The 24562-nt window shown below is 38.1% G+C and overlaps 3 protein-coding genes, 1 long non-coding RNA gene and 1 pseudogene across 4 annotated transcripts in view; 3 read left to right on the top strand and 2 right to left on the bottom strand.

The window, feature by feature from the left end:
- Nucleotides 1-24562, bottom strand: part of LOC145501132 (uncharacterized) — a 329746-nt gene that overhangs the window by 158615 nt on the left and 146569 nt on the right. The gene's annotated exons all lie outside the window — the stretch shown is intronic.
- On the bottom strand, nucleotides 2225-3171 carry LOC145499682 (uncharacterized). Its single transcript, XM_081479206.1, has one exon. The coding sequence runs from the start codon at nucleotides 3137-3139 to the stop codon at nucleotides 2225-2227; it is 915 nt and encodes a 304-aa protein (XP_081335332.1). The 5' UTR covers nucleotides 3140-3171.
- On the top strand, nucleotides 3391-7636 carry LOC145499680 (uncharacterized; annotated as a pseudogene).
- LOC145501131 (uncharacterized) lies at nucleotides 8747-9273 on the top strand. Its single transcript, XM_081480685.1, has 2 exons — nucleotides 8747-9094; nucleotides 9190-9273. Exons 1-2 carry the CDS (start codon nucleotides 8747-8749, stop codon nucleotides 9223-9225), a joined length of 384 nt encoding a protein of 127 aa, XP_081336811.1. The 3' UTR covers nucleotides 9226-9273.
- On the top strand, nucleotides 13134-13678 carry LOC145501150 (uncharacterized). The gene is made up of 2 exons (XR_014051191.1): nucleotides 13134-13253; nucleotides 13511-13678. It is a non-coding gene; the product is annotated as an uncharacterized LOC145501150 (long non-coding RNA).

The following is a 24562-nucleotide window of genomic DNA, read 5'->3' as shown; positions in this document are numbered from 1 at the left end:
GGGCCAATAAATTGTTTCTCTGATGCGCCTCAGCGTCGATTCTATTCCTTGATGGCTGGAGTGCAATGTCTGAAACATGCGCTTTCGAAGGGTCTTAGGGACCACAAGCCTGTCTCCTCTGAAGAGTAGACCATCCTGAATTACTAATTCATCACGGCTATCATAGTATATCGCCACTGTTGGAGGTAGCTCTCTCTTTTCTGCTGGCCACCCAGACTGCACTATGGCCTTCAAAGCTTGCAAAACTTAATCGTTCTTAGTCTCTACGCGGAACATTTCTGCTTCGTGCTCGCTCACCAGCAAGTGGTTTATTTCTTGAACGTCTTGCTTGACTTCCAGTCCCTCTTCAAAGGCAGATCTTGCGAACAGGCTATGTTCTCTCTGATCTTGAGTTGCTTCTGCCAACTTGGGGTAGTACCAACTCAAGGTGTCTGCGAGATGCAGCTCACTTCCTTTCTTGTATCGCACGTCCAGATCATAACGTTGCAGCCTCAAGATCATCCTCTGTAATCTCTTAGGAGCAGAGACCAGTGGCTTGGCAAGAATTGTTTCTAGGGGTTATGGTCTGACTCGACAATTACCGATCTCCCATACGTATACTGGTGAAAGCTCTCTGTTGAGAACACAATTGCAAGGAGCTCTTTTTCTATTTGGGCGTAGTTCCTCTCAGCTGCAGTCAGGGCTCTGCTTGCGTATGTCAGCGGCCTTCCATCTTGAAGTAATGCGGTTCCCAGGCCCCCTTCGCTTGCATCACACTGAATGACTAGGTCCTTCTCTCGCTCATAGTACTTAAGCAGTGGTGGGGCTGTCACCATCTCTTTGATCCTGCTGAATGTTCTATCATGGATCTCGTCCCATAAAAATTCTGTTCCCTTCTTGGTGAGCTGTCTGAGAGGCTGTAAGACCTCAGATAATCTCGGCAGGAACTTTGCTAGGTAACCCACGGTGCCCATAATCTGCTGAACACCAGTTACATCAGTCGGCCTCTCCATCCTTAGTACTGCTTCAACCTTGGACAGGTCTGCCTTTATTCCCTCTGAGGTCAGGAGATGTCTGATGTAGGGTACCTCTGTTTGCTTAAAAGCGACTTTTTGCTTGTTTAGCTTAATGTTACGTTCTTGGCGTCGCCTCAACAGCTTCTTAATTTTGAGGTCATGATCTGCTATCACATCCTTCATAGTATCTCCATTGCCTGCTACAAGGATGTCATCTGCTATTGCATATACTCCGTCAAGGCCTTCAACAGTTTCATGTAAACGGAGGTGCAATATTTCACTAGCGGGTGAAATCTCAAAGGGCATACAATTCCATTTGTATCTGCCAAAGGGTGTGGCGAAGGTCGTAAGCAGTGAACTCTCTTCTGTAAGCTTTATTTGCCAATAACCATATTTGCAGTTGATTTTAGTAAAGATTTTGGCCTTGCCCAACTCTGGCAGTATGTCTTCAATGACTCGCATAGGGAAATGACATCTCTTTAACGCTTTGTTCAAGGGCTTAGGGTACAGGCAAAGGAGAAGGTTACCGTTAGCCTTCCTTGCGGTCATCATGGAATTTACCCATTCAGTCAGCCTCTCAACTTTCTCGATAACACCTCTAGCTTCCAGATTGTCAAGGTATTCTTTAAGCGGGCTTCTTAAAGCTTCAGGCACTCTTCTTAACGGTTGTTGGACAGGTTTAACCGTTTCATCAACTTCAAGTCGCAATGAAGTTCCCAGATTGCCAAGGCCATCAAAAGCATCTTTGTACTGGGAGCACATGTGTTCCAGGGTAAGTCCTTCAAACTGTCGGCTACTTGTCAGGTTCACATCTACATTTGCTGTAGAAGTGCACTCTGCAGGTTCGGAAAACAGCTTGATCTTATCATTTCTGATTGTAATTAACTGCAGTTGCTGGGCAGTTTTACTCCCGATCAGATTGACACAGTGTTCATCCTCTACAATGGTAAAGTTAACTTTGTACTTCCTTTTATCCCTGGAATTCGTGAGTTGTACCTTGCACTTTCCAAGCGGCCTGGGCGTAGAGGCGTACATTTTTAGGACGTGAATTGTGGGCATGATCCTATTAGCATACTTCATTCTTTTGATGGAGCTTAGCTTGAGTACATCACACATTGCTCCGGTGTCGATTTGGAAATTAATTTTGGGTCCTCCCTTTAATTTCATAGCCGCAGTAATCTTTGATGGGATGTTGCTCTGTATCACGTGCATTGAGTCGACTTCTGGAGTTAATTGAATTGTAAACAGTGATTCACCAGAGTCACTGGAAGAGACTGAGACTGTGTTGACCGGTTTTTTCCTTCGTCCACACTGCTTACACACTCTAGCGAAGTGATTACTTTTTCCGCACTTTCCACGAGTCTTTCCATAGGCCGGACATTTTTCCCTCTTGAGCACGTGATTTCCTCCACAGTACTTGCATTTGTTGGCACCCTTTGAATCTCTTGGGTCTTCCGGTAATCTTGTTTTTTTTTGTTGCGATGTTTCAAAGCATGTATTTCATTCGGATCTGTAGCTGTGGCGAGATCCTTTAAATGCTGTGCAGTTGTTTCTCCGCTTTTGCAGATGTCGATTGCTTTTTCTAGAGTGAGTTGTCTTTCTTGCAACAGCTTCTTTCTCAAGGCAGGCTCTTTAACGCCAAACACTATTCTATCACATATAAGTGAATCATGTAAACACTGACAAAAATTACACGACTTCGCAAGTGTTCTAAGTGCCAATACATAGTGATCAATACTTTCATCCTCTTTCTGTGATCTGGAGTTAAATAAATACCGCTTGAAGGTCTCATTGGTTTGTCTGATGCAATATTCCTCAAATTTTTGAACAACAGAGTCGAGTACTTTCGAACTTTCGGGTGGGTTAAATGTCATACCTTCATAAATTTCAAGAGCTTCTTCACCGATCACAGAAAGAAAAGTTGCAGTCTTATATTCTTCGTTGCACTGCTGGAGCCTCACAACTACGGCGTAATTATCCCAGGCTCTTTTAAATTTTTTCCAGTTAGCGGCAACGTTGTCAAGATTTAACGGTTTCGGCATTGGTATTCCACTCAGCAAAGAAGACATTTGCTGCATTTGTGCACTTCCAATGGACGCTGTATTAGTTGTATTTGTCGCCATAGTTCCCTCGTCGCCTGACATCTTGTAGTTATGCGACGATTTTTTATCCTGACACCATGTTTCAAAGCTTTTATTCGCTCAGCTAACGGTAGAAGACTAAACTAACGATTCAAAATACATAATTTATATGTACGGCAGAAAGTCTGCTGACAATTACAGCTACAGAAATTTACATATCGTAACACCTTCCTTTTTAATACGGATGGAGCACCAGTTTCTAAATCTTCAAAAGTTTCAATATGGCCTTTATTTCTGGTGATCAATGAACTACTGTATGAGAAAAGGATGGCAAAAGGAAACATGATTTTTGCAGGGCGCTGGTTCAGGGACAAAAAGCCCACTATGGCAACTTTTCTGAAACCCTTGTATGAAGAACTTAGTTTTCTGTTAATGGACAAGGGTATTACAGTAGAGTCTTCAGAAAGAGGCAAGTTTTTATGTAGAGCTGTTCTTCTAGCTGGGAGTTGTGATCTTCCTGCCAGGTGTTTGGTGTGTAACAGCCTACAGTTTAATGGAGAATATGGCTGTTGGAAATGCTTTCAACAAGGAAGAACAGAAAAAATTGGTATTCAAGGCCATACAAAAATATTTCCGTATGTAAGGGATAATCCGAAGGGCCCATTGCAAAATAAACAGGATACTACAAAGCACTCTTATGAAGCATTGAGGAACCTTCAATCTGGCCAGAAACAATATGCAGTAAAAGGAGTAAAGGGGCCATCCTGGCTTTTATTTCTGGAGAATTTTGACGTTGTTGTGGGAATGGGAATAGACTATATGCACGGAGTTCTATTAGGCGTTCAGAAACTTCTTTTGAAGTTGTGGTTTGGCGACACCTATTCTAAAGAGCCCTTCAGTTTTCGGCACTTAGTTGGAGTTTTAGATGATCGACTAAACGAAATCCTTCCAACTTAAGAAATAAGGAGAATGCCAAGGTCAGTATCTGAACACTTAAAAACACAGGAAAGCGAGTGAACTACGTTCATTTCTGTTGTTTTATGGAGCTCCCGCTTTGTATGGTATTCTTTCTGAAGACTACTTTCAGCATTACCTTCTACTCGTAAATGCCATACAATTGTTGTTGAAAGACTCAATAAGTGAATCAGATCTCGGTGAAGCCAAAAATTTGCTGTTTAGTTTTTGTTCCAGTTTTCCCGCCATTTAGGCGGCACATTTCACTACTATGAACATTCACCAGCTGTTGCACTTAGTTGATAATGTACATGACTTGGGACCACTTTTCACTCACAGCTGTTTTCATTTTGAGGATAAGAATGGTTTTATTTTGAAATTTATTAATGGGACACAGTAGATAGACAGACAAATATCAGCTGTGTCCTTCACACAAAAGCTACCAGAAATGTGTACAAGATACATCCTTCATCACGTAGAGGCAGACAACTTATATTGCGACCTTTTAAGCAGATACTCCCCTAAAAGAGCTTGTGAACTTGCACCTGGTATTTTTGCTTTGGGAGCCCCGCAAAAACGCGAACTAAATGAAGAATTCTTGGCAGTAGCTGAATTCTTTCAATGTGCCCCGCACACTGTCAACGTAACCTCCTTTGTTCGGCGCACGATAAATGGGTTTTACATTTGGATTAGACTACAAGTGCTTAACAAGGAGGAATTGTTCCACGATCAAATACTTCGATGGCAAGGGGTACAGTTTTGCTCAGGTAAAATGTTTTATTCAGATTGCTGACTTCTTCGAAAATGTTCTAGATTTTGCATTGTGCTACCCTCTGTACTGCGAGAGTTATGACAACTCTACACATATTAACGTTGTCTCACAGACGGACCGAACCAGACTCATATCAGTTGATATTAAAAGCATCTCATCGAATTGTATATTTATCAGTTTAAAGATGATCTTAGCCGGGCTTATGTGTGCTAGTTTCCCAACAAATTGGAGACCGACTAAAGTTGACAAGTCGTTTTAACTATTTTCAAAGAAATACATATTCTCTATAATGCCGTTTATTCACAAGGTTCAGAATTTACACAGTGCTCGCAAAATGCAAGCCTGGTTAGCATTTCGAGAGAAAAAGTATCGAAACAGATGTGGTCGCTGAGTGATTATTCTCAAATTTTAATTGCTTAAAACTTAAAGTTGAATTTACAAAAACAAACCCCTTGTGTAAATAAAGATTTTTGGCGGGTGTACTTATAGCAGTTGTTTATATAGAATAGTAGTGAATACATGTAGTTTCAAACAAGGCTCAAAGTGCAGTCACTCATAAGAAGCATGTTTTATAACTGTTGTTATGCTCAAAAGCTGTAAATATAACACGTGCTTCTGGTGAAGTCGTGATGTAAGTGGCCTTTTGTAATTTGTCATGGTTTTGGCAACCAGATGTAGAGCCATAGTAGTATGCATGACACGTTCGTGATCTTGAAGCTGATAATTGTTTATCTTTTGGCGGTACATGTTTTAGTTGTTTTTAAAACTGTCATGTTGACAAGACCCACCTGGCTGTAAACTAAGTAAGGTATTTAATTTCTCCCGTTACTTTTCTGTTAACGTACAACTTTAATAAAGTGTGGAAATGAGTTTAACGTAAACAATCATTGTGTTGAGTATTTTAGACTGTACTCTATAATAAAGGACGCGTACGTGAGCGATGGATGTTCGCTTTTTGTTGCTTATGTTTTTCATGTTGTATTGATTGCGTCACGAGAAGAAACACAGCGACAACAACCACATTGACGCTGTTAAATTTTGCTCATATGCACTTGCAAAGTATGCAAACTGAACGATCTTGGCAACTGAATCAATGACGGGATTCGGTGGAGTGTGATCTTTTCTCTTTACGATTTGTTAAGGGAGAAACAAGACTCAACTGCCCGTGTGGAGTTGTGAAACTCTGATGCCCTGAAGAATTCACACATGTCAAGCTATCAAAACTAGTGCTGTGCTATTGGTCAAATCCCGTAAGAAAACAAATGTTCATTATTTAGCACAGCTCAAGCAGTACACACCAGTACACACCGATCTCAAGCATGATTCTAGTGCAAATCTGACTGCAACATTAATTCACAACTGTCGTCGCCTTTTCCCAAAACGTTCAATGAGAAAACAACAGGCATCCTGTTACCGAACAATTACCTGGCGTGGAGACGTCTTACTTTTCAATCACGTAGTGACCCTGACCCCGCATGTTATGAGTATTATCATGTTCATGCAACGACAGTACTCAAAGCATGCAGACACTACTTGATTACTGGATTATGTTCTAGAAATGGACAAGTTCGGCTACTTGAACATTCATATACATGTACTGCTGTTCATTGTGGATCTTAAGTCGATCGACTCTTGCCTACTTTCGGATATCCAACAATCGCTTTCAAAATCATCAGGAAAAAGATGGTCATGAATTAAATCGTCTTCGGAGGAAGAGTCTTTGCCATTTACTGGCCCAGTTACCATTGCGATGGCTAAGTCATTTGATCGCTGGTAAGCCTATAATGTAGAATTTATTTTACGATTTTTATATATTGTGCAAGAAGGTTCATCTTCATACAGCCTGGGAAAATTGTGCATGCGGTTAAAATTAGAATGTACGCCAGATCAAAACATCACGATAATGCCAGAGCGTTACGAAAGTAAGGCTTATGTTTGGCAAATTGTTAGGTTAGGGTTTACATTTCTCACAGCCAAAAATATTTTGCTTAACACTCGGTTAATTTCGGATGGACCACAAAACCCTAACAACGATCCTCTTTTTTAAGGCTCTTGTTAGGGTTACCAAAGGCTAACAAGCAACCTAACATTACCCTTGTTTTTGTTAGCCTCTCTAGCTGTGAGCCTAACAAAAAGTTGTTGGGCTGAATTTTGGTTCTTGTAAGACCCTTGAAACCTTTTATGTACGTTTTCAGGCCTTTGTTAGGCCTGATTTTGGCTCTATTAGGCCTAATAATTTCGTACGGGTAGACCAATCGGACAGTCACAAAGTGCTGTACCTTTGACAATGATGCTATTTTTTCATCTTTTTGCTGGAGTTGCTCCTCCATTTCTGCCTTTAGAGACTGGTATTCTGATATTCGCTACAATAATTATAATATAACATATATATAATACCACAGATACAAAAGAAAATAACAATCTCGTAATAAGACCATAAATACAATTCTGATCTGAAACGTTGTTTCTCTTCTGTCTTTCACCTCCTTTTCCAAACGTTGAATCTTCGTGTTCAGTTCCGTTTCATGCTTTTTTTGCTAAACACAGACACAATTACTAAAGTGATTATTGACAATTTTGCTTCCAGCCAAAATAATGGTTCAACCTTTGTTTGTCTTTTTCAGGAGTAATTTTTTCATGTGTTATTACACAGGTATATATCTTATGGCGTCCCTTGAATTAACTAATGCAATCCAGTGGTTAAGCCAACTAGTATTTCAGAAACTTTAGTATATGTACTAAGTAAACTGTGTTTGATTACAGGGACACTTACCATTTTGACATTTGCTCTGTTGAGGTCTTTTTCAGTCTTGAGATTCGTTCTAAGCTCTTCTACTTGGTCGACCTATTGTAATAGTGTTTAATACATTTAAAATGCAATGTCTTTTTTTATTACAGAAGCACACAAAATTTTTAGTCAAATTAACTAGAAAACGTTGCATTAATGTTAATAGGTGTTGACTGTGATGGTTTGTTAACCCTTAAGCGTATAACATCATGAAATTTTGTTTTTTTCCCTAGATCTTGCTGATTGTTTCATTTCACTAGGATCAGAATCAAGATTCAATTCAGTTTTACACTTTGTCAGCAAACTAAATCAAAATATTAACTCTTAAAATTGCACCATCTGATAATCTACCAAAGGTACTTACCAGTGTTTTTTTCTCTTTTGCCCACTTCTCATTTATTGAGTGGTCTTCGTCTTCTTTGGACTCAGCAGCCCTTGCGGCCTGATTAAAAAATGCTCCTTAGATCATGCCTTGAATCATTCTTTATAAGCATGTACCAAAAATTACAAAAAATTAGCTCCACAACAACATTTAAGAAAAAAGACACTGAAAAAGTTGCACAAGAATGAAGAAAATGGGTTTATGGCATCACCACCTTCTGTTTGATGAAACCCTCAACCAAAACTTCACCAGCTTGTAAGGACAAAAGAGTTTTATAGATTTCTTCTTCTGGGGTTGACGCATTGAGCCACTTAAAGAATTAGGTGTTGATAACAGGAGTAGATTTGGAACTTGAAGAGCCACAGGTGGCACCACCCTCTATATCCAGTACCAATTGCCAAGTTCTTCTACTAAATCGGCCAACATATTTTGGTTTCTGGAGGTCTTACAGGTGAAATACGAGCTTTGTTTTTTTCTCCTCCTGGTGTCTCCCAGGGATCAATTCTGGGACCAGTTCTGTTCACTATCTACGTAAATGACCTGTTGTCTGTCCCTCTACGCTGCAAATCTGCCCGTTATGTTGACAATAACAAACTCTGTTTGTCTTTTCCTTCAACTAATATAACTACTGCAATCGACAATTTGAATGAGGATGTAAAAAATATCTGTGTCTGGTGCTGCAAAAATTCTCTTCTAATTAACCCGGACAAAACCAAAGTCCTGTTTATTGGCGTGCAGCAACTTCTCCACCAATTGCCTTCAGTACCTGTCTTAATGCTTGGAAAAGAAATCAACCCCGTCGTTGTCGCCAAAGACCTTGGTCTTTATCTCGATCAATCTTTAACTTACAGCGATCACGTTACAAAAACAGCTTCTAACTGCATGCACAAACTGATAGAAATAAACAGGATAAAGCATTTATTGGATAAGAAGACATTGCTTCTACTTATGGATTCTTTTATTTTCAGTAAGCTGTTCTACTGTTCTACAGTCTGGTCGAACACAAGCAAGTCTAACATCAAGAAATTACAGTTGTTGCAAAATTTTGCTGCACCTATTGTATTGGGACTCCAGAAGTACAACCATATCTCACAAGGCATCAAATCCTTGAATTGGCTGCAGGTCAGTGACAGACTCTACATAAATGACACTGTGATGACTTTCAAATGTATTCATAATCTTGTTCCAGACTACTTGATTGATAAATTCATTTTCAGATCTCATATCGCTACAAGAAACACCAGACAGAGTAATGACTTAAACATTCCACGTTGCCGACTGGCTACCGGACAAAGATCATTTGCATATCGCGGAGCAAAAATCTGGAATGAGCTGAGTGATGATTTGAAAAGTTTAACTTCTGTGAAAGCTTTTAAGGGACACTTGATCAAACATATTTTAAATGTTAATAATGTAAATTCTTAATATTCAATTTTAAACTTTGTAAATTTTTAAATCTTTAATACTGTAATTAATTTTAGACTTTTTTCCCATTTTGTTTATTCATTTTAATTGACGTATTTTTATCTTTTTTATTCCTTTTGTAATGAAAAGCCCCTTTGGGGAGTTGCAAATAAAGTATGTATGTATGTATGTGCTGTTTTTCTATAAAATTGATTAACAATGAAAGAAACAATACAAAAAATAAAAAGAGAAAATAAAGTTTAACTCTGACTTCGTTTGACTTACATTTTTGCGTGTCGTGCCTTTTTAGTGAATCAACTATGTATTCATGTCCTTGTGTAATTGCTTATTTTCTCCAAGAGGTAGTACCTCACACGATTCTGGTTCGACCTACATATATGCCTATGTGCAATGACGAATCGCCCTTGCAATATCCATGAAACTTCTCTTTGGCTCTACCATATTAAGGGACAAGCATTCTGAAGATGGCTTCCTTGCTACATTGGTAAAAGGCATGTTATAAAATCCAGCCATTCTGATTGGTTGCAATTGAAGAAAAGGTACCTCAGACTATGGGCAGTATTACTAGTGGGGACACCCAGCTATGAAAAATAAGTTCATGGATTGCTTTTATACTAAATTTTAAACGAAAATTCTTGAAAAAGCACCAGGAAACACCTTAATATCTTATTACTAACTGCCTACTAAGTCAACTGGTAACAAACGGCAACAGTGTGTAGGGAGTCTATCTTTTTGTCGCCGGTCCATGTCGAGGGTCGAGGATTTTTTTTATCAAATGGCATGTTTTTTCTGTTTTTTTTAATCTTTGTGGTGGGCTCTATTTCTGCCGATTTCATTAAAATATTTTAATGTCTTTCATGTCCGCTAACGTGATCGTAATTCGTATCACAAACATTTTTGCTACAGCGAGAAAGATAAAGAAAGATATGAATTGCCATCATGTTTAGGGGACATTTGACCAAATCGGGGAGGAACATGTAGACCGGACTCAACTGAGTGGCAGAAATCGAGCCTAGGATAAAAAAAAAATTCCTCCGAAAAAACATGCCATTTAATAAAAAATATTACCCTCGATGCTCAGCATGGAACCTCGACAAGATATAATAAAAGAACTTAACACAGGTCAGTGTTGACTAATTTTTGCTGTTGTTAAGATCTTGGCTTGATCAGAGACCAAAGCCTTTCTCATTTAGGTAATTCCATTAGGACAAAGAATATCCAAAGCAGATCTGTAACTTGCTTGGTAGTGTTTCTGTAGAGTTTTCGGTGCTTGAAAGCAGATTTCCAAATTTTTGATGTGCGCCAAATAGGGCAGTAGCAAAACAAAGACGTGAGGAAGGAGGGGAGAAGGGAGGAAGGAAATGCTTGCCCACAAACCTTATTATTCTGCAGAACCGCGTTTGCAGACAAACACGCAGCTCTGCGTGATAGATGTTGTAGTCGCCACATTGAAAACTGCGTGAGAATTCACTTCTACAGATTTTCGTGCACATTGTCTGACAATCTGGAAGATAGATGAATTCTCACACAGCCCAAGTTAAACATGGTGAGAATAACACTTATAATGCCAAAAAAATTGTCAGTCAGACTTTTTTTATTTGCCTATGGCAAATAGTGCGGCAAGAAATAATGACCTCCCGTCAAAAGTGATGTACATGTAAGAGCAAATCAGTTACTGATTTTTCGATATGCACTTATCACGCATTGATTGATCAACATGAGTTTGTCTAAGTTTTCTTCTCACTCCAATTTATGCACAGCCTAGAATGCAGAAAAGCTCTTTAAGCTTCTTTATACGGGAACGCTTGCAACGTAGGCTAAACATGAGTTGACGAGAGATCGTGTGACAGTCAACAGGTATACGAGATTGAGGTTTTTCGGCCGCTTTTTCACAACCGGAAATGTAACACGATCGCCTCTGAAATGTATCCTCCCTAAAGCAGTTCTGTGCGTATGGTTGCGTACTTGACTGGGTTGTCAGATTAAAACTTCAAAACAACATTTTCTCAGCGAAAAGCAAGATGAAAAGGTCACGTCAGTGATCGTGTTTAACTAAACCCAGTAGATAAAATGGATTGAACAAAACTGCAAGATTTCATTTTTTCGGCAACTGTTTCACACAAAAATAATTGGACTTCAGTCAAATTTGAGTAAAAAAGATGGCAAAATGCCTAACACAGAAGTTTTAGTTTGTGCTGTTTTTCCTTCATCGTTCAAAGTAGCGTGGTTTTTCATACACAAACTACTGTTTCGATTTATCACCACAAAATTCACCGCAAGTCAACTGCTGAAACGCAATAAGCAAACGGCAGAAATTACATTACCACAGAAAAATGAAAATCTTTCCTCAAAGAAGCTTGCCATGTCACTCTATAAACCCTAATTTTCTTCCATGTGGGATGAAAATAAGCATAATATGGAAAGAAGAAGGGAAATCATTAAATATATTGCACAAGTTGAAAGTTTCGTATCTCTGTTTGTTACATGTTCTTTTTTGGTAAGATACTAACATGAATGGTGTAAAGCATAAATTAAGATGAATTACAGTTTTGCTGTATGCATAATGAATTTTCAGATAGTATTTATTGGTTTATCCCCGCCTCCCTTCCGTATATGCGAAAATACAGCAATAGCCAAAAAGCAGTGTTTTGGCTACTAAGCAAAATTCAAGCAGAGTTGAAGTGTCCGAGTAGAATGAGCAAATTTTACGAGTATTTCCTGCCAGCACAATAAGCCACTCTACATGCGAACATTTATCTTGTAGTCTACATTCCAGATTACATTCCAGATTAAAATATTCGTTCATTCATTCATTACCACAAGTCACATGAAAAAAGCCCACCAAATTCTAAAACACATCGTGGGAAATCCTAACTCCTCAGTCCGACATCAAGATCGTGAGAGGAAAGAAGAGTTATGTCGCCTTTAAAATCTAGCTTTGTTTGTCTTTCCCTTTTGCTCTGATTGATGGTATATGCGGTGCTTTCATTGTTCGCTTTGTTGTTTATCTTTAAACAAAAAACTGTTTGAGAAAATGAGACATACATCAGTAATACCACCAGCACAGACAGAAGTGTGTTATGCGAAAGGTCAAGCGAGGAAAAAGGACCAGGAGGAGGAGGAGAAAAACAAGGCAATGACGAAGACAATGAAGTTCTCACAGATATAGCCTTAGGAGCACTTCACAGAGACAAGGATGTAAGTAGCTGAGTGGCACTACTTTTCATACAAGCAAACATTTCTGTAACCAAGTATTGAATTTTTTCACAGGTAATTGAAAATAACAAGAGCTCACCAGCCATTTTAAGACTTTGTGGCGGAGGACGGAAAAAACCTAAGGTACAAATATTTGATGAACACATGAACAAAACTACCCCAAGAAATGTTTCTACCAGTGCGTTATTGGGTTGTCACTTTTGCAGCCAGCATTTGAGCTCGTCACGCAACATTTCCTCCGGCTGACCATTTTTGGGCGACAAGCCCAAACGAAGGCTACAAAGGAGACTACAAGTTGGGATGAACATTTATAGTTTCAGCCACAAATATGAAATGATACATTTCCGTGTTGTTGCTATTGTTCTGTCCAGTTTTATTTTTGTTCTTGTTGTTGTTTTTTTTAACCATCATTGAGCAATAATAGGATAACCCAGTATGAGGATTTGTGAATTGAAGGGAAAGGGAGCAGACGAATGAAAGGGACTTGCAAAGACTGGAGGTTTATTTGAAATAAGATTAAATGGACGTTTGCTTGCAGATACCCACCAATAACAACCAAAGTTGTTTGTGTGGAGGAGCATGTAACCATGTTACCTTTCCTGATGACAGTGATTTGGAGACTGATGAGGATTACGAAGAGGTATAGCAGTTGTAATCTTCACAGCTTAATGTGTAAAACTTTCAGCTTAAGAGCAGTAAAGTCTCGTCTTTTCTTCTCTTGTCTTGTCCAGCACTTTGCAAGCTATCTGAATGAAGCAATCCTATATGATTATTTTCCCTTCCAGTTGGTTTTGGTTTGCACGTGTTTGAACAAGTATGTTTCTATTAAATGGTAGATGTAGACTGTGTAACCGGAGTAAGAAATGAAACCACTGGTTACTGTTATCATTCTTGCAGGAAAACGGAGAAGTTGTAGGTTTTCTTCCAGAAACAGCAATCGATCACAGTTTTGATGAAGTTCACCAGGTAGATAAACTGCTTTCTGAATATAATGTTTTCTCTAGGATGTTACAAAAGAAAAATATGATTGTAAAAATATGCAATAATCATATGATTACAAGTTAGGTTTGAGTGTTGAGTGTAAGTAAATGCTGGCGATTATTTATATCACTGCATGTTTACTTGTAAGACAATATTAGGAAACCAGCTGCAAATGAGCTGGTACAAGTTGTCACGAGTGCGACAACCAGGAAAATACGTAAGCGCAGGCTGAGGGAAATAACTGCAAGCCAAAAAAATTGCTGCCAAAAGAAATGCCTGACAGCTGTTTTAAGCGATGAAGATATCAATGAGTCACGCGAAAACTTTCTTAAAAACAAGTAAAATAAACAAGGAGAATGGCTGATGAACTTTTTCAAAATAAGCCAAAGAATGGAAAATGGCAAGCATATGTACGAGTACGATGTCAAGCACAAGAAAGTCTGTCAGAAAGCATGGCTTAGGAGTCATGGAATATCAAATGGAAGGTATGGTTGCATCGCTGTTGGCCCTTTTATTTGTAATAAGGGACATCTTACGGTTCTCAGGATTTGAAACGTTTGTGCATAAATTGCTTGAGGCTTGTAGGTAAGCTAAGTGACATACAGTTTATAAATCTTTTCGACATCAGATTAAGGTTACTGTGTCAAGGAAAAGGATGGATCTGTCGAGTGTGTTTTATACTACTCACATAACAAACCTAGCTAGCTTTTGTGTCTAATGGTGATTCTTTGAACAATTGACTTGGCTGTGCAAATTGTTTGATTTTCAATTGCCTTAGATTTCACAAATGGAAGAATGACTGGGCCATCAAGTGACTCAGTAGCCACGTCCATGCCAGAAAAGGCATGACATTTGAATCCAGGCATTTTATCGAGACAGAACTCTGGTTTCGAGAAATGGTAGATGCCCTTTCAAATAGAATGCCTGATTCGCAACAAAGGGAGCTGATGGCATGCCTGAACTTTAAAAAGATATTTGAAATGTACAAGGAGTCAGCTTCCAATCCTCTTAGGGACAGGTCATTATTTACTGGGGGGGAGTGCCACTATATTTGGGGAAGGGTCACTACTTTTTGAGCTCCACTTTGGGGGGGCTATTTTAAAAAAAATTCATTGAGGGGAGGGCTACGATTTTTTGAGATTATAAGTATTTACCATGAGTCTTTGAACTCAGAGTTCTCTTGATTTGGATCACTCTACCCCGTGGATTTCAATTTGTCACTGGTTGCAGCATGAAAAGTGAAATTCAGGCCTATAATAAAAGTACATGTATTATGAATACAAAAGGTCTTTATTAAAGGCATAACTGTTCAATGAAACACTTCATATTTGTGTTGGTTTCTTACATGATTCATTTGTTGTACAAAGTTTGTACAAATTTGAAAATACAACACATGAGAAGATATCATGATCTGTAGCAGGTAAAAACTGCAAAAGTTCCATTTCTGACTTGCGCACATGCACCACACATTGCTTATAACTAATGATACCTAATAATATGCTCTACGTTTTGAACAGAAACAATATTTTCTTGGAGAATTAAATAATATAGAAAACTTCTGACAGTTAGTCTGACACATGATCCAGGTATGGTGTGCAAGTTGGGGAATTATCCCAGTATGGGCCATAATGGTCATCTGAAGTATTCTCCTGCACTGGACTGATTCGGCTGGTCATTCAAAAACACTGCAGTCATTGTCATCATTGTATCCGTCGTCATCACCATCATCATCATAATTCAGATCATCACCTTCATTGTCGTTGCCGTGGTAACTACTGGTACTGGTTGCAGCATTGCCTCCATTTTTGCCTAGTAGGCTCGAGAGGTAGTCCCTTGCACCACTGCTAAGCCAAGCTGTATCATGTTGGCATACCAATAACTCCACCCATTTCTTCTCTCTTTTGTTCAATTTGAAAACAAGCTCTCTCATTATATGACTTTTTTCACAGCGAGAGTCCTCGTCTAATCTAGGGGCGATCTATTTCATAACTTCTGACGTCCTCTGAGAGGTACGCATAGCCTTATGTTTTGCCACACGGTGTTTGTTCCATTTTTTTTGATCACGATTTTCTCTTGAAGGCTCCAAAATCTACCTGAAAGAGATTCAAGGCTTTCCTTCCAAGGTCAGTTAACTTTGATCTTGTGGAAACCAGCTTGGTTTTTAACTGGCATGCGAGGACGCTCCAGCAAACGACAGAACTGTGGATGATTTTCAACCAAGGGCTCAGCTGTGGAAATTGTTTAATGAAGGTAACATGAATACCGACAAACGTGACAATAACATAAAATATATTTCTTTTTTAACATCAAAAGCATTATAATATTTACAGAAACCTACTTTACCAACTAGGCATGTATTTCTCTTGAAAGGATTACTAAATGAACCAAGTGCCATTCAGAGATTCAGCAAAGAATACATAGTAAAAGATCATCTTGTCAAGAATTATGTCTGCCATCTTGAAGATCAGAAGTTCAAGAGAAAAAAACGTGAAGAATCAAGTAAAAGGTTTCAAAGGGAAGAAAGAAGAAAAACATATGATGAATACAATTGGATACTCATGTATGGGGAAGGGCAGCTTAGAAAGTTGAAAGTCTCCTCTCTTGATCTTTACCTGGACAAACATGGTATCAGTTGTTCAAGGAGCACATTGAAACAGGACAAAGTAGACATTGTTGATGCCCACATTGCAAGATCAACAGTTAACAATGATGCAGTAAACAATGAAGAAGATGATGGCGAGGATGAAGATTCAGATGAATAATACAGAGATGATGTAGTGCTGGAGGAAATTGGTGACGACAGTGATGAAGATGAAACAACAGATACTGCACAACAAAGTGAAAAAGATGAAGATGACAGTGAGGGTGATGATGACAGCAAGGACAACAACAACAATGATTATGACGACAATGATGACTTTTCATCTTCTTCCTTAAATGTCTCACCATCGTATCTTCACATCAGGCCATGGAAAATTAGAAACAAGGTTGAGAAGGCTCTTAAAAGTATCAATTATTCACTGGTAATCTAAACGTTGTAGGCTTAGCCCTTCTTCAGTAGGTGGAATGATTGAGCCACACCATAAAAAAAACTGTACTCGTATGCATGCACGGAAAGCGTGCCCGTGAAGTACAAAGCAAACAAAGGCACGCTGTGAAGTATGAAAACCATTGTTTTAGTGCATGTATGTGTAATATGCACTAGACCAAAAGCAACAAGAAATTAAAGTTAATGTTCAGTCCGTTACCTTCCTCAGTTCACTCTCTCCTGGAGCACAATTTTTAAGCAGACAAAGTCAATCAGTAAGCGAAATAAATTAAAAGAATTTTTTTTCAAACTTGCTCATCATATTGTCACCACAAAAAAAGAATCATATTTATACAGAATTGAAGACAACAAGAGTTGTCATTACTGCAGGGATGGCAACTATTTACTTCACTCTTTCCTAGGTTGTCATATTGCACTCGACTTTCTCCAGAAAGTGCTATGCTGGTTTAATGGAAAGGAAAACACTTCCATCAAACTGAACTCGGAAGAAATACTCTTCGGAACAGCTAGCGATAACGATAATAGAATCAAAAAACTAAATTTTTGCCCCCTCTATGCCAAATGCTACTTTCATTTCCAGAAAATCAACCAACTTGAATGTGATTGGGATGTTTTTGTCCGGAAACTAAAATAGAAAATAGAAGGTTTCGTTTTCTTCAATTTGTCCTTTACTTTCTGCAATCTATAAAAAAACTCGTATATTTTTTCATCATGGCAATTAAATAGAATATACCCTGTAGATCAGTTATACTATTTATCACAGTATGTTAGTTCAGAGTCTAGTTACAGGTGTATATCACATTGTAAGCACCGAAAACAATGTAACGTTCTGTCTTTTTAAATCACCACAAGTATTGTGAGTCGTGTAACTACTGTAAATATATAGTATTATTATTAGTGGTAGTAAGGTAGTTAGCCGCAAGTGTTGTATGTAGCGTAAGTTAAGAGTTAAAATTATATGTAGTAAGGAAATAAAGGTAAAGGAACCCCCCAAAAATGTTCAGTCCGTTCAGTCGAAGTGTTTCCAGCTTGAAGATTAATTTCATTTTGTGCTGCTTGCAGCTGCTACTGCCAGAGCACTGTTTCAAGCCACATACCATGATGTCATCCAGAGAGTGGGAGGCGAAGTACACACTGAAGGATTCTGTGACCGCTAAGAATGGTAACGTTTTGTCATCAACACCCTAAGTGAGACCAGAATCCTTGTCACTTTTGGAGGTTTGAAAAAAAGTAAGCTAGCAAAGATAAAGAGCAGTCCAAAACTGTTTGGCTTTTGGATAAGCCAAGCAAGGAGGCTGAGATTGACACCAATGGAGAATTTGAAGATTATCCTGTTGCTGATGATATGGTCCTGCTGAAAGGAGAATTTGACCTTGTCAGTAATCATAAAGAAGAAAACATCAGAAGAGAACTAGAAAGGGATCTTCAGCCAGAAATTTCCTGACATCACCATGCATGATTTCAAATTTGTGAAGAGAGATGTGGTTAAGAAGGGCCACCAATGGGATTTTGTACATGTAAAACACCTGTGCGGGATTTGCCGTCTTTGTGTTAGACTGCTCACCAGCAGGGAGAATATAGAACAAAAGGATGCCACTCTAGCAACAGGCAGTGACAATGTTGTCAGTTCTCCTTCCCATGCCTCTACTTCCTTTGTTAGGTTGTGTAATTCAGTTACTTAAGCCTCTGGTTCAGTTGTTCCAGTAGGAGCATGTGATGAGATTGTTGACGAAGAACTACCAGAGTTTTACAACTTGTGGACTTTTAGCAGTAACTGTTACATGTGAAACGGTTATATTTTAGGCTATAATAAGCAATGGTCTTCCTCATATTTTTTATATTTTATTGTGTACGCTTTCACTAATTCTTGCCAGTTTGGGGTCTTTAATGGTGTGGATGCAATGGAAGTTGTCTATTATTAGCAGAAGAAATTTGTTATCCTCTTAGAAAGAAAAACGGGAGAGGCTGTTTTAGTCTCTGACTATTTATTTATTTGTTTATTTATTTATTTATACAGTGTACATTGTTTTGTTTGAATTTTAACTAATACAATGTACATTGAAATGTAACCTGAGAGTTGACCCTTTGCACTTCATGTGAACTTATCTGTTTACTCAAGTTACCTGTATTGTATATATTGAGATTTAATTTTATGCCCCATTACTCGAGAATTGACTCCAGTTTGGTGATATCATAATACATGAAACTTGTTGAACTAGCCAAGTTGTAGACTGTTCATCAGAGTTTTTGTGTAATGTAAAGACTTGGTATGAAAATCATCCCAGCTGGTTGAGCAATTTCTGCTTAGGCAGTTCTGCTCTTTCAGTAATCCTGTTAGATGACGGTACACTGTACTTGTAATTGGTGATAGTAAAGTTTGACACTATACCTCGATGGCACTTTTAATGATGGTGTCAGTGTTGCTAGTGCTTCTCATTGCCCGAGATTTCTTGTGGTTGAACACGCTTCTGGGGTGCGTACTAAACCCTAGTAGACTTCCAGCTGTTATGGCATCGTCACTGGCACCACGAAAGGACAGGTGGACACCACAATCTTGTTGCAATGTATTATTTTTCTGGTTTAGTTCAATGATAAAATGACAAATAATCCAACATTGATAAAGCTGGTCTTTGGGGAGCTGCCCACCCCCCAATATTTCTTGAGGGGAGTGGGCAGCTTTCTACAGGTGTGTTAAAGGCTATGTAAACAACTTTACAGTCATTACCAACTTATTTGATTCCTGAAATAAGAGAACTGGTGCAACATTGCAACAACTTGTTGCCTTTGAGTGATGGCTCCCCGTTCTGAAATTTGTCCTTTTTCATCATTTCTGATAGCTCTTTCAAGTTCGTAAAAAAAACCGGGTACATGCTTATTGCAGAATTCCTCCATTGCTTCAGGGTCATAGAGCTTTGCTCCCTCAGTGTCATAATGTTTTGTTAGTTGTTGGTGAAAATTGAGGAATTTCTCATGGAAAGGTGTCTCTGAAAGAGAGTTGCACCAGTTTTAAAAGGACAGTTGATATTACCCATTTTAGGAAATAATTATTTAGGATAAATTATAAGGCATTGCTGTAAATACCATGACTTTGCTGGTCAGTGCAATGTGCATTTTCTTTCTGTAGCAAAACCTACAGCAATTGTTTATGCTAAATCATAAATTATAACATAGCATGTGTGCTGGCCTTACCTAATTCCTATTATAAGCCATCATGATACAAATCTCTGCATAAGGGAAGGTGCATAAGGGAAGGTATATAAGGTAATGAAGCTGAAGAAAAAAGCAAGCCTGCATGTAATATTTTTGGCTACAATTTTTGTTGCAAATATTATAATAATAATAATAATTGTTTGTGCATGACACATTTGTTTATTATTCTGTTTTTAAGATTTTATAGCACAGAAATTTGTAATTGCAAAGTCTTGCAGGACCTGAAAAACAAGAATAGAAATGTGCCCCAGTTGAAAGCTTTCCAGTGTGATTTTGACCAAATGCAATTACACAGCTCTACTTGATGAAATGATACCTCTTTTTTTTCTCAGATAGCTCTTTTTCTGCTTCGAACTCTTCAACAAAGTTTTCAAGCTTGACATTGCTTTCCAAAGGATTGTTTGTCTCTTCTAAGTCTGGAAATATCATGGATTTCTTCATTTATTTTGTGATGCTTTCATAAGAACCTTGTGTATGGACTAAAAAGAGACATTTAAACACTCCTCCATTGTTCACCTAATATGACTCTTAAGTGAGGAATTTGAGCACTATTTGGGACTCCTCAAATGGTCAAGTGCTCAGGGAACTAGGGGAGGGGGTGGATGTCGAAGTTTCAAATTGACTTCTTGATTAGGTACTTTGCTAAATGGTACACATTTGGATTTGTTTAAAATATAATGTTTAAACTAGTAAGACATGGCTTTTAACTTGTAAGCAATTTTACTCGTTGTTTATTGATTATTTTGTTAAGACTGAATTTTATCCCTGTCTCTGGTATTCCTTAAAGGACCCACAATTCAGCTCTTTGCAAGTAAAGAGTTGTTCACTTGCCAGGGTTGTTTATGTTCTTGTTCCTTTCTTGCTATAAGTCCTGACAACCAACGTCTGCAACTTTTTAACATGCAATTTATTTGATAAGTCATCACTGAACATTTTGTTTGTTGATGTTTTTTCAAATATCAGCTTCTTTGTATACTCAAATAGGTGAGAATACAGAACCAATATATACCTTTGAGTTTGTTTCACAACATCTTGTTTTTTTGTTCTTCGTTTCTGTGGTGTTTTTCCAACATTTCAATTTTTTGAACCATTTCGTTCAGGTTGAGTACTGCGACTTTCCATTGAAGAATGCGAATGCTATCGGAAAAAAATATGTGTAATTAACTGGGTTCCCTACATCAACTGTTTAATGTTTTACCTTTTTGGAAGGTTTGTACTGTTCCTTTTCACAAATCCGTTTGTCTTGATCAGCAGATGTCAAATGATGTTCACAAATCAATGTTTCCAGTTTACACGCCAGACATTATCGCACAAAATATCAAACACGGGAAATAGATGTTGAGGACAGGTTACAAAGGTTCCCCTGCGTTGCCATTTTGTAAAAATTAAAGGGAACAAAAATTTGCATTATTTTGCATTTTTTGCTCAGCTTGATGTTTTTTTACAGAGGGTAACATCCTGTAAATATCTGCAAGCCCTAGCTTCTGACCCAGAAAATAGCTACAAATTTCCCCAGCAGTTTGAATGGGTTTCTCAGCTACTAAGAGCTCATTGACCCTTAACACAAAACATTTGTGGAAAAAAATAATTAGGCAAAAAAAAAACTGCACTTTGCAACAACCACTGCAACAATTACATCAATTACTGCTAATAATATCCTGCAGCTGTGTCGTAGCCAATTTCGGCGTGAAGTAGTCAGCTAATGAATGGAAAGTCACAACACGGACAACAAAAATATAACGAGAACAACAGAAATTTATTCCCACTACTGCAAACAATTAACAATATACCGCTCATTTAAACTCTCGATAAATTAAATAATTGTTAACTACATCATTCAGTGCAATATGAATGTTGACAGCACAAAAACAACAATACAAAGCTTAAATGTACGAATGAAAAGTATTTCAGCTGAGCGTGTTACACTCACAAGTAGGCAAAGAAAGTTCCAACTCTCTGTGGCAAAACTCCAACGCTGTAGTCCATGTTGAGAAGGTATTAAAAAATTTTCATGGAAATGAAAAAAAGTCATTTTTGATATTTTGTCCAGAAATTACTTGGCTGCAAAATGTGTTCTTCCCAAGCTTACTGAGTTTAAGGCGAGCTTAAGAAATAGAAAAACCCACTCTTACATTGCTTGTAGTAAAGGTACTTAGTTTCACTCAAAAGAAAGCGTTCATTACCAAATTAGAGCCACAATTCCTACTCCGATCTCTAAGCTTTGCATATAAACTTGGCAGTAGAAAGTGGAATTCCGAAACTCGAGTAATTTTGAAGACCCAGGACACGCACATGGCTGCAGGGGGCTGTTGCAATGATGTGTTCGTTTTTGATTCATCTCCACCATTTTGAAAATGGAAAGGCTGGAAGACGACCCAAAATCTATTGCACATGAGCAGCGGTTTTTCCATTGTGTTGTCCATCCCTTATCAGCTACTATTAGAGTAATGGTATGAAACAAATACCCAGTGAATGGGCAACAAGTTGTGATCATTTTGTCAACATAAGTGGTTACCATAGCAATAGTAGAACCTGTTAAAAACACCCTTATGTTTAGTTTCCAATGCTACTAACTATTTTTATTATTGAGTTATGATCAGCATGGCATCATGATACATCTTTTGACAAAGTAAAAAAGTATATCAAAGACGTTCAGAGCCATATCAATTTTTGAAAATCGATTAGGATTTTTTAACTTTATATCACGACATACTAATCATAATTCGATAACAAAATTTGTATTCGGTGGCCACGCACTTCATGTACTCTCCCTTTTCCTCTGTTCAATACATGGTTGACATATTGAGAGCTTTGATACATTGGTTCTTTTTCTGTGTTGAAGGGGATTCAAGGAAAAAAATATCGCACTACCATATCATAACATGTAATCAAACATTATCATTAAGAGCTCCTGCCTGAGAGCATTGAGAATCTTGCGACAGCGACTATTTTGGCACATTGTTCATAATTCGCCTCAAGATACCCTTTGGTGAACTGTTTTCAAAAATCATAATTTTAAGTTCCAGCGTTTTTTTATTTTCGAAAAAAATTCAAAAGTTTGAAAATGCGGTCAAAGTGCATTTTCCGCCCAATGGAATGGCCCAAATAACACGGAAAGACGAAGCATTCGTTAAGTCTTGAAATTTAATCGATTACTGTTAAAGTTTACTCAGGTATAGAATAGCTATTCCTCTTTAAGTCTAATGTAACAAATATGTCAAATGCTCCAATATTCTGAATTTTCAAGCCATCCTAAAAATGCGTGTGACAACCACTTAACAGGAGGCAAAATATTGGCTAATTTTGAGTGGGTAAAACCCTTCCTGGTACGTTGGTTTTTCGAAATTTAACTCTATAGCCTAAACGTTTTGTTCTTTAGCTGTTATCCTTCCAAATCTCAAGCTCGAACCCAATGCGCTTCTGTCTCTGCAAAACGAAGTTGTTTGTCATGTGCAACTCACAGATGACCAGATAATTTGAACATGAAATGGATGCTGAACTTAGTGGTTAAGGAAAAAAATATATAAGCTCTTGTATTTTCTGGCTTGACCTTACAACTAATTTATCCCTTAAGTTAGATAAATCATTTAGGAACCATTGAAAGCCCTGTGAGTGAAAACATTAAAACAATGATAAAATTTGAAAACCAGTTGTCAACAGATAATCTGTCGATTTCACATGGGACAAGAGTACACAAACATACTTGTCGCAAACGTTCCTGAATGAGTTGCAATGAAAACAACATTATATCCTTATTAGTGTATAATTTATGATTTTATAAGACAACTTTCAGGAGCTGAACAGGTTAATTTCGCTTGTGACTCTTGTAGTTTTATGCTCAATATTATAGCAAATATTAATTCCGCCCGCGTAATGTTTACAAACAACTTGGCTCATTGTGTGGAGCTTATATTCAGATCCAAAGTGAACGCAATACATACCAAGAGCTCGAACCTACCCCAATGACACCGCATGCAGTCTCTGAAGCCATATTTTTCTCGAATCAAGTATCTTTACCATCAAGGATAACTGACATTTTATGACGGTGGTTTTGCTGTTGAAACGCAAGAGGCCTGTAGTAACACAACACTCCTTTGAGTCATGCATGCGGAGACGGATACTACATCTGTTGTCAATGTAAAATGTCGAGTTGGCAGACAACTGAGCTTAAGTTAGCAGTATTCTCAAATACTGTAAAATCAAATACAACCCTGCTTATTCCCAGGTGTCACGGTTATCTTAGTATTTTACAAGCAAAATACAAATTGTGGCCAAACTTTTGCTGCCCATTTTTCACACATTGTTTTTGGCGGCAAGCAAGAGGGGAGTAGTCGGCGTCGTAGGGGTCTGTTAACAAAAAGGAAGGGTAACCCTAATGCCAGTTATCCTAACAATAAGACTTCTCTAGTACTCGAAAGTGTTGTTTTGTATTGGCATGCTTATGAGGCAGCCAGAATGCACTACAATGACAAACCCCAGCTGAGCGTGAATGCTACCCTTGCACCTGGGTTATATGCTGTCCTTGTAAAGACTCGGATAGGTACAACTCAGCTACCTGAACAATTTAATTTCAATTCCGTGACACAAAATATGTTCTACACACTGACGATCAACAATTAATCACCAAAATTGTTTATATTTAGTTTGGCGCGTAAGTTTCCGATATGTTTGTTGCTACTGTCACTAAAATATCCTTGAGCAGAATTGTT

Source organism: Orbicella franksi, chromosome 10 (assembly GCF_964199315.1).
Source record: "Orbicella franksi chromosome 10, jaOrbFran1.1, whole genome shotgun sequence".
NCBI lineage: Eukaryota > Metazoa > Cnidaria > Anthozoa > Scleractinia > Merulinidae > Orbicella > Orbicella franksi.
Note: the sequence above shows the minus strand (reverse complement) of the source record. Positions and strands in the feature narration are given on the sequence as shown.

Coding starts and splice junctions, on each gene's coding strand:
- LOC145499682 (XM_081479206.1), bottom strand. CDS start 3,139: ATGTCAGGCGACGAGGGAACTATGGCGACAAATACAACTAATACAGCG.
- LOC145501131 (XM_081480685.1), top strand. CDS start 8,747: ATGCTTGGAAAAGAAATCAACCCCGTCGTTGTCGCCAAAGACCTTGGT. Junction 9,095..9,189: donor AATCCTTGAATTGGCTGCAG/GTCAGTGACAGA, acceptor ATTCATTTTCAG/ATCTCATATCGCTACAAGAA.